Source organism: Lampris incognitus, chromosome 18 (genome assembly GCF_029633865.1).
Source record: "Lampris incognitus isolate fLamInc1 chromosome 18, fLamInc1.hap2, whole genome shotgun sequence".
NCBI lineage: Eukaryota > Metazoa > Chordata > Actinopteri > Lampriformes > Lampridae > Lampris > Lampris incognitus.
In genome coordinates, this window is record NC_079228.1 from 43,171,582 (window position 1) to 43,181,998 (window position 10,417).

The 10,417-nt window shown below is 44.6% G+C and overlaps 1 protein-coding gene across 1 annotated transcript in view; it reads left to right on the plus strand.

Moving 5' to 3' along the window:
• The window catches only part of rims2b (regulating synaptic membrane exocytosis 2b), a 214,459-nt gene that overhangs the window by 91,121 nt on the left and 112,921 nt on the right, over positions 1–10,417 (plus strand). Inside the window, exon 15 of the mRNA XM_056298085.1 lies at positions 10,147–10,215. Within this exon, the coding sequence (XP_056154060.1) occupies positions 10,147–10,215 (69 nt within the window). The remainder of the gene's footprint in view (positions 1–10,146; positions 10,216–10,417) is intronic.

Below are 10,417 nucleotides of genomic sequence, written 5' to 3' on the forward strand. Positions count from 1 at the left end.
TGACTTTAATTCCCAAATATGTGAAACTGTGTTGGGCAATCTTAAAGGGTAGAGTATGCAAGGGATAATCTTTAGCGGCGGTATTAATAGGAAATATTTCACTTTTGCTCAAATTCAGTTTGTATCCCGATATCAGGCTAAACGACTGAAGATTGGCGAGTATAGCAGGGACAGAGGTGGGCAAGCCAGAAACGTATAAAAGGAGATCATCCGCGTAAAGCGAGGCTTTCAGTTCCATGCCATTTCTTACTATGCCTGTAATATGGGGATTGGATTGGAGCGCTACTGAAAGGGGTTCAATGGCAATAGCAAATAATAAAGGACTTAAGGGGCAGCCCTGTCTTGTAGAGCGGAAAAGGCGAAAGTAGTCAGAGTTAATATTATTCGTCCTGATTGAAGCATGTGGAGAAGAATAGAGTAACCGAATTCATGAAATAAAGTTTTTTCCAAATTTCGCTAAAGTTAAGAAAAGATAATTCCACTCCATTCTATCGAACGCCTTCTCGGCATCTAAAGATATCAAAGCCTCTTGAGTGTCAGAAGGCGGAGTATTATAAATTACATTGAACAAACATCTAAGATTAGAGAATGAATGCCTATTTCGAATAAATCCTGTTTGATCTTGAGAAATTATAGAAGGGAGAACAGATTCAAGGCATAGTGCTAGTAATTTGGGTAACAATTTAAAGTCAGCATTCAGTAAACTTATTGGGCGATAAGAGCAGCAAGCAAAGGGATCTTTGTCTTTTTTCAAGAGGAGAGAAATAGAGGCTTGATTAAGAGTTTGAGGAAGACGTCCAGCGACAAGTGATTCGTTAAACATATCTAATAGTAAAGGGGCCAACTTGTGCCAAAACTTCTTATAAAATTCAGACAGAAAACCATCTGGGCCTGGGCACTTCCCATATTGCAGAGATGTAGCAGCTGCGTGAAGTTCTGAAATAGTAATTGAATTCTTTAATACTTCCACGTCTGATAGACTAATAGAGGGAATGTCTTGATTTTCAAAGAAGGTATCATAATTAGGAGGAGATGGACCTTGATCAGAAGAGTAAAGAGATATATAAAATTCCTTAAAAATATTATTAATTTCTAAAGGGTCAGTAGTTTTACCTGAATCTGTTTGGATCTGAGAAATGTGACACGATGTAGCCATTTGGCGCAACTGGTGTGATAGTAGCTTGCTGGCCTTATCACCATGTTCATAGAACCGGGATCTCGACTGGAGCAAGAGCTCAGTAGTGCGATGAGTCATGAGGGCATCGTACTCAGCTTGTAAGGAGAGACGTTCCTTGTAAATATCTGGGGAGTGATCAAGTTGAGAAATACTCTTTGCCAGCCTAGATAATTTTTCCTCTCTAACTTTTCTCTCCTGTCTTGAATAAGACATTATTTCCCCCCTAATATATGCCTTTAATGTCTCCCACAGCAAAGAAGCAGACACATCAGGTGTTTTGTTTACACTCACAAAAAAGTCAATCTGTTGTGAAACAAAGTTAACAAATTTCGATAGTAAGCGTGTATTAAGACGCCATGGTGAGTGCGTGTTGATTATGTTTTAAAAAAATATTTTCATTGAGATTGGAGCATGGTCAGATATAACAATAGCATTGTATTTACAGTCGGACACAGATGAAAGTAGTCTATTATCAACCAAGAAAAAGTCAATACGGGTGAAAGTGTGATGCACATGGGAGAAGAAAGAATATTCCCTTTTAGAGGGGTTGCAAAAGCGCCAGGCATCAGGAACTGCAAACTCTTCCATGAAAGACTGGATTACTTTGGCAGATTTCGAAGGTGAGCAAACCTTAGAGGAGGAGCGGTCCAACTGAGGATTGAGCCAGCAATTAAAGTCACCTCCTAAAATCAAACAGTGTGAAGACATATCAGGGAGAGTTGAGAAGAGCTGTTTAAAAAAGGCCTCATCGTCATAATTTGGAGCATATACTACATTTGCCAAAATCAAGTGAGTGTTATGTATTTGGCCAGTAACAATAAAGAATCTACCATTTGGATCAGAAATAACAGATGAATAAATAAATGGAACAGATTTATGCAGCAGAATGGCAACCCCCATGATTTGCCCTGGAATGTAGAATGGTATATCTGACCCACCCATTCCCTTTTCAATCTGGCATGATCAGAAGCTTTAAGATGGGTTTCTTGTAAAAAGATCACCTGAGCACCGAGAGTGCGAAGATGATGCAACACCTTGCTACGTTTTGTGGGGTTATTGAGTCCTTCACAGTTAAAACTAACAAATTTAATGCCCCCCCCCATATGAAGGCACTTTTAAATTAGTATGAGACATGACTAAGCATATACAGTGCTATATACAAGGGTAGTGTGACAGCAGTAGAGCATAACACTGAAAACAAATGCCTGACTGATGGGGAAAAAAGAAAAGAGAGGACCAAGAACAAAAACGAAAAACAAAACCGAACCAAAACCAAAAGCCCTTCCACCCACCCACTGGCAAAAGCATCCCCCCAAACGGGATGCGTGCAACTTGACCCCAAAAAACACACAAACTATCACGCCTCCTAGCAGCTCTGATAAAAACCACCAAACACTACTTGGCGTCCACCAAGAAAATGTGACATTTTAAGGAAACAATACAAATATACAATAATAAACAGGCTTATAGCCTAATAATGTAAATATGTATGGTCTAAGCAGCTACATGTAACTATTCCACCCTAGAAAAAGTAGACAAGCAGCATGAATTTGCAGCATCAAACAAGCTTAACATGAAAGTGACTCCTGTTGTTAAAACATCGAGGTTGAAGTATTCATGCATAATTAAACAGCAAACGTGTATTCAAGTTTTAACTGTAAACAACTTGAGATAAAAAAAACAGCAAAAAGTGAACAGAAAACAGTGGTAACATCAGTCTCTAGCATAGACTGGTCTCTAACAGTAGGCAATCTAACGTCCCTGAAGCAAGGCACTGTGGGAAATGTAGTCTTATTGACTGGCAGTAGCGGCTAACCAGCTAGCCAGTTAGCATGTCAGCTAAACTGCATCAGGATCAAGTCCGCGGTGGCGTAGCGGTCTAAGCATCGGCTTGGTGTCGATGCAGTTGCCCACTGGGGACTGGGGTTCGCGCCCCGGTCTCGTCAGATCCGACTATGGCCGGACTCGATGAAGCAGCAATCATTGGCAACGCTGTCTTCGGGAGGGGGGCGGAGTCGGCTTGTGTTCATCATGTGAATGCGTCTCTGTGTGTGTCGGAAAAACAGTGGTTCGGCTTGGATTCGCCTAGTCACGAAAGTGGGGAGGCGTCTCCTTCGAGACTGCCGGCCGGAGAGATGCAGTTGGCGAACGCATGCAATACGAGGGTGGGTGTTTGAATTAAAATTAGGGATCAATCGGCCACTAAATTGGGAGAAAAAAAGGGAAAAATCAGAAATACATTTAAAAAAATAAAAAAATAAACTGCATCAGGATCGACAACTTTTTTAATGTTTTTCTCAACAAATCTGATGCCAAGGCAGGGCCATCAGACCTGTGAGCTTGTCCGCTGGGTAAGGTAATGCCAAGTGTTGCCGGGTAGAGAAGAGCAGACTTGATGTTTGGGCAAGAGTGGAGCTCCTTCTTCACTTTGGCAGAGGCGGCCCGTTTCTTGGCCACCGCTGGAGTGAAATCCGGGGAAATCGAGATCCTCCCGCCATTGTAGGAGAGAGGAGAGGCTTCCCCGGCGCGTCGCAGAATCTGGTTCCGAACTTGAAACAGGTTAACCCGAATAACAAGCGGACGTGGAGGTTCTCCATCTTTGGGCCTTGCACGGAGGGTACGATGGGCCCGATCCAGTACAGGTTTGTCATCAAGTCCCAATAGGTCTTCCAGACCCTCAGACAGGCCCACCAGGCGTACATTATTCCATCTTGACCGCTCCTCCAGGTCCTCGCCTTTCCTGGCGAGCGAGAGTCGACCAGGGTGTTAGGCATGCTAACATTAGCTTGAAGGTCGGCTAGCCTGCTATCGTGGTCGTTAGCCGAACGCTCGAGGTCCGTTATAGTCTCCGTCTGAGAGGCCAGTTTAGCTTCGATTGACTCCAGAGCCGCCGTAATCTCTCATTTGACAGCACCCGAGACGATGGAGTCACAGTTACTGATGATATCGGAGCGCATTTCGTCCATCACCTGTCTCATATTCATTAGCAGGGCTTCATTAGCATCTGGCTGCTGCTGCTGGGGTTCTGGCTCAGGAGAAGGCCGAGGCCTGTTGCCGCGTCCTGGTTTGGGAGCGTCGGATTTCCCTCTGTTTGCCATCATAGATCGTCCTCAGTCGAAAAAAAATCGCTTAAAGCAAGTAGCTGCAAAAGTAAAGCTCGAAAAGCTACAAAAGTGTAAAATAGTGCAAAAAAGTATAAATTAAGTCACATTTCGGCGGAGCACCTGCAAAACACGTCCTACATCAAGCCTGCTCAGCAGCGCCCCCTTCTTATATATATCTTATTCATGTATTGTATTTTTATTATCTGCTTACACACTTTTCAATGTAGTGATGTTTATCTTGCCTTTGTATGAAATGGCATGATTCACATTTGTTTTGTATTGTCACTTATATATGCCAGTAAAGTTGGAAAAAACCCCCACAAATTACAAGCTAGCAAAAAACAAAAACAAAAAACAAACGTAGATAAACTAGCTAGTTAGCCTGTTGGTTCACGATGGAAGCCGTAATGTTACCACTAGTGAGCAGGACACCATTGCGAATTTGTTATCCACGCTGTTTCAAGACTAACTTTTAATGAAAAGTTGGCATTCCACTTGAGTCATGGGGAAGTCATATAGCAGGAATGGCCATTGCAATTTCGGTATGATGCCATACCGAAATTGCAATTTCGGTATGGCATCATACCAAAAAAAAATCATACTGGAAGCACCACACCTTAAACCTTCCAAGCAGCTGGTTGTTGTCAATTACCTTGAGCCAGATGTTTAGTTTAGCGATGGTGTCTGAGGTTGCCGCAGTCCTTCGGGGGTGCTGTCGTAATTTTTCCAAGGCATCGGATTCCTTGTTCTTGAATCGTTGGAATCTCAGCCCCTTGAATAATAAAGTTTTTTTTTTGTCAGCTTTCCTTTCAGGATACTTAGGCTCCTAGATTTACCTGGGTTGAAATGCATCCGAGACTATGTAGCCATCTTCTCCAGCGAGCTTAGAATCCACTGTGTTCCTTGGATAGACGGAGTCATCACAGTTAAATCACCATGAATGCTCTGGAGGCCGGATGTCTTATTCCATCATCCGCTTTTGGCCCTCTACATTGCATTCCTCCTGCCTTTAGAAGTAGGTTCATTGCAGCCACTACCAGGATGACCGATATTGTGCATCCTGCAATGATGATCTTCTCAAGCCTCTGCCGTTTGGTGGTGAAATTTCCCACAAGGAAGGTCATTTACAGCAAATCAACAAATCCATATGTGACATCACAAGCTTGACTACTTCTGATGGTATTTGGTAGTACTCCAATGCATTTTGGATCAGCTGGTGTGGTACACTTGGGTAGGCATTGGCGAGGTCTAACCATATGACTGAGAGTTTGTTGGTGTTGCTCTTTGCTTCCTTGATGACCCGGCTGATCACTGATGTATGCTCCAGACATCCTGAGTACCCCAGGACTCCTCCTTTCTGGACACTTGTGTCAATGCACTCATTGGCGAGTAGGTAAGATGTTAGTCTTTTAGCAATAATGGACCAGAATATTTTCCCTTCAATGTCTAGCAGAGAGATATCTCGAAACTGGTCAAGTCCTAATGAGTTCAGTTTTTTTAGGGACAAAGAAGCCCTCAGCTAGTGTCCAGAGCCAGGGTTCCTGTTTTTCCCCCCCGCAAAAGCTTCGATAGCCTCTTCAGTAGCCGTGGGCAGTTTTTGTAGACCTTGTAAGTGGTACCAGATGGTCCTGGAGCAGAACCTGCTCGAGCTTTCTCCAGTACTGCCCTTACTTCATCAGGAGTGAAATCTGCCATGTTGAATGGGGTGTGTGGCTTGAGTGTTGGCAGCTGGAAAGGACAGTCTCCCAGTGGAATGTCTCTGCTGGGTCGCCATATGCTGCTGCTACACTACCCTCCACTTCTTCCTTAGAATATATCGGTCTCCCGCTTTTAGGCTTTCCGAGGAGGTCAGCTGTGAATCAGAAGGGGTCACTTCTCTCTCTGTTTTTTTTCTGGATTGTCTCTGTCTTGCGAAGCCGGAGTAGGTTTTTTTGCAGTTCTGAGCTTAGTTGGTTCAGGACTGCTTTTTCCCCATCGTCTGCTTTCTGCCACCTTTTCTTGAGCATCCTTAGTTCTTTGCGCAATTCTATGATCTGGCGCTGCCTCCTACTGTGACCTGCTGGTGACTTGGAAGTTTTTCCTTCCTTCACACCAAAAGCTTCTTGGCATGCCTGACACACGACTTACATCATGGTCTTTATGGTCTTGGTTGCATCTACTTTCAGAGTTTTGTCCAGGATGATGGTTAATGTCTCTAATGGTTGCTTGGCTGTGTGTGCGCTGTCATGGTGTGTAGGCTTTCGTGAATTCTTGTTGGGTTTTGTGTGGGGTGAGTGTCATGCGTTTTGGACATAATTTTGCACCTGGGACTGTTGTCACCATATTCCACTGAAGTGCACAAACAGCTTGTGTGATGATGTGATTATTTGTAAGGAGGATTTGAATTTTGTTAAGAAATGATTTTTTGTTTTGTTTTGTTTTTTTTAGTGATAACGCTCACTCTCTCCGTGCTGTTTGCTTATTGCATCGCTTAAGGCTGGTCTGCCGTCTTAATTTTAGTTTCAGAAGGGGCGTCCAGGTAGCGTAGTGGTCTATTCCATTGTCTACCAACACAGGGATCGCCGGTTCGAATCCCCGTGTTGCCTCCGGCTTGGTCTGGCGTCCCTACAGACACAATTGCCCGTGTCTGCAGGTGGGAAGTCGAATGTGGGTATGTGTCCTGGTCGCTGCACTAGCGCCTCCTCTGGTCGGTCGGGGTGCCTGTTCCTCACTGTCAGGTGAAAAGAAGCGGCTGGTGTCTCCACATGTATCGTAGGAGACATGTGGTAGTCTGCGGCCCCTCCCTGGATCGGCAGAGGGGGTGGAGCAGCAGCCGGGATGGCTTGGAAGAGTGGGGTAATGGGCTGGATACTATGGAAGGGAAGGGAAGGGAAGGGAAACGGGAATCCAATTACACACAAAAAATTGGTTTTAGAGCTGGAATTGTCATAGGTTAGTTTTGCAGTACTACAGCAGAGGACTCAGTAAGCTAGGCTGGTAGTGGGTAGGAGTAAGCCAGGCTGGTAGTTGGTAGGAGTAAGCTAACTTAGTTAGCTAGGCTGGTAATTGGTAGGAGTAAGCTAGCTCAGTAAGCCAGGCTGGTAGTTGGTAGGAGTAAGCTAGCTCAGTAGGCCAGGCTGGTAGTTGGTAGGTGTAAGCTAGCTCAGTAAGCCAGGCTGGTAGTTGGTAGGCGTAAGCTCGCTCAGTAAGCCAGGTTGGTAGCTCAGTAAACCAGGCTGGTAGTTGGTAGGAGTAAGCTAGCTCAGTAAGCCAGGCTGGTAGCTCAGTAAGCCAGGCTGGTAGTTGGTAGGACTAAGCTAGCTCAGCAAGCCAGGCTGGTAGCTCAGTAAGCCGGGCTGGTAGTTTGTAGGAGTAAGCTAGCTCAGTAAGCCAGGCTGGTAGTTGGTAGGCGTAAGCTAGCTCAGTAAGCCAGGCTGGTAGCTCAGTAAGCCAGTCTGATACCTCAGTAAGCCAGGCTGGTAGTTGGTAGGAGTAAGCTAGCTCAGTAAGCCAGGCTGGTAGCTCAGTAAGCCAGGCTGGTAGCTCAGTGAGCCAGGCTGGTAGTTGGTAGGAGTAAGCTAGCTCAGTAAGCTAGGCCGTAAGTTTGCTTTTTTTGCTGATGAGGGAAGGGTGGTCAGAGGGCCATGGTCACAGTTCACTACTGGCACACACATAATCATGTACACGCACACGCGTGTGCGCGCGCACACACATGCACACACACACACACACACATATACACATATACACAGACTTTTGACTGCTGTTGTATTACTAATGACATTCTGCTTTCTTCCTATGATGTCTTGCCAGACAAAAGCCCATATAACTCAGGTAATAAACATTCTGTGTGTGTGTGTGTATGCGCGCACCTTCGGTGATGAGATGCATTCGTATCTGTAGTTTCAGCGTGTGTGTGTGTGTGTGTGTGTGTGTGTGTGTGTGTGTTCACCTTTGGTGATGGATGCATTCGTATCTGTAGTTTCAGCTTGTGTGTGTGTGTGTGTGTGTGTGTGTGTGTGTGTGTGTGTGTGTGTGTGTGTGTTCACCTTTGGTGGTGGATGCATCCGTATCTGTAGTTTCAGCCAGCTGCTAATGCTAACCTCTATGGCTTTTCAGTGTGTTGCTAAGCTAATTGCTACAATGCTGAGTGTGTTGAGTGTGTTGAGTGGAGCTGCTGTGTTGAACAGAGTTCAGTGTCACCCCTGCCAGCAACATTCCAGCTCTGTTCACACACCGTTTGCTGTGCTGAGATTCGATCACTGGCTGGTGTTTTGTGTCATTTCCTGGATGGTTTGTGTCATTTCATGGATGTTTTTCATTGGTAGGTGTCAGATTCCTTTCCTAATTCATGGATATGCTGTATTTGAGTTGGCTGTTTCAAACCTTTGTCTCTATGCCCCGCCCTGCTGGCCTCTGTGAGGTCCTCTTTCTTGTCCTGAATGAACCAGGCCTCCAGGTGGAAATCTCCTCACATTACAAGAACACTTGTTTTTTTTTTGTTGAGACACTTTATTGATCCCTGTAGGGAAATACTTTCTCTGCATTAACCCATCCTAGCTGTGTTGCTAGGAGCAGTGGGTAGCCGCCGTGAAGCACCCGGGGACCAACTCCACTTCGTCTTGCCATGAAATGAAAAATATCTTTTCATTATTTTTGTAATCATCCATCCTCTAATGGAGCTCTATTTAGCAATGTGTGACAAGAAATTTATATAATTCATAAAACAGACGTTTCTTCTTTCTGGGATTTTTTTCCCCTGTTGCTTGGGTCATCCGGTTTTTTTGTTGTTGTTTTTTTGTTGTTTTTTTTTGCATCAAAATTGAAATGATAGCTGTGAATTGAAGCTGATGATCCATGTGGAGGAAGAAGCTTTGAACAGGGACAGTTCTCTCTAGGACCTTCATGTTCTATGTGGTCTGATAGACCTCCAGATGTGCAACAATGTTTCACTTCATGTTCTGTGTGGTCTGATATAGACCTCCAGATGTGCAACAATGTTTCACTTCATGTTCTGTGTAGTCTGATAGACCTCCAGATGTGCAACAATGTTTCACTTCATGTTCTGTGTGGTCTGACAGACCTCCAGATGTGCAACAATGTTTCACTTCATGTTCTGTGTGGTCTGATAGACCTTCAGATGTGCAACAATGTTTCACTTCATGTTCTGTGTGGTCTGATAGACCTCCAGATGTGCAACAATTGTCAAAGTCAAAGTATTTTTATTGTCCTTTACGGGGAAATTAGTTTGCAGCCAGTATAATAAAACACTCACACAAAAACAAAACATACAAACACGAAGGCAGAATTGACAACAGGACATATAGGGCAAGGAGAACCAAATGAGTTCAAATATACAAACCAAGGAAACGAGCGATCTGCAGACAACAGATGAGTACTATCTACTATTTAACAATTGAATGGCAGTGGGGACAAAGGAAGCCTTGTATCTCTTAATCCTAATACAGGGCATCCTCAACAATGTTTCACTCCATCCTCACTGACCTCACAAGTAAATTCACTAAAGCCAGCTGCTTTCTGTGGTGTGTGTGTGTGTGTGTGTGAGAGAGAGAGCGAGCAGGAGATGGAGAGAGACAGACAGAGAGAGAGAGAAAGACAGACAGAGAGCGAGCAGAAGATTGAAAGAGAGACAGACAGACAGACAGACAGACAGAGCAATATAGAGAGAGGGAGAGAGAGAAGGAAGATTACAGCACAAAGGTGTTTAAAGGTCACCACATGGAGAGTTTAACCCCCCCCCCGATATTGGGCTATACAAATAAAAATGACTTGACTCTCTCTCTCTCTCCTTCTCTCTCCATCGCTCTCGCTGCCTGTCTGTCTGTCTGTCTGTCTGTCTGTCTGTCTGTCTCTCTCCATCTCTAGGGTCTCAGAGAATCAGTGACAGTGAGTTTTCCGACTATGACTGTGAAGATGGGATTGGTGTCATATCAGGTAAGATGCTTCAGGTCCCTTCCTGCCTGTCCTTGTGAAGGATTGAATGGAGGATTTGAATCTCGAGGAGACAAGAAAAGTCCTGTTCAACAAACATGGCTGACGTACTTTCTGTTTGGTCTCAGTAGGATGCAGATCAGTTCTGCTCATTGCCCACCATGTTTAACAGCCAACTTTCTGTTGCCTTTGATTCCACCTGTGA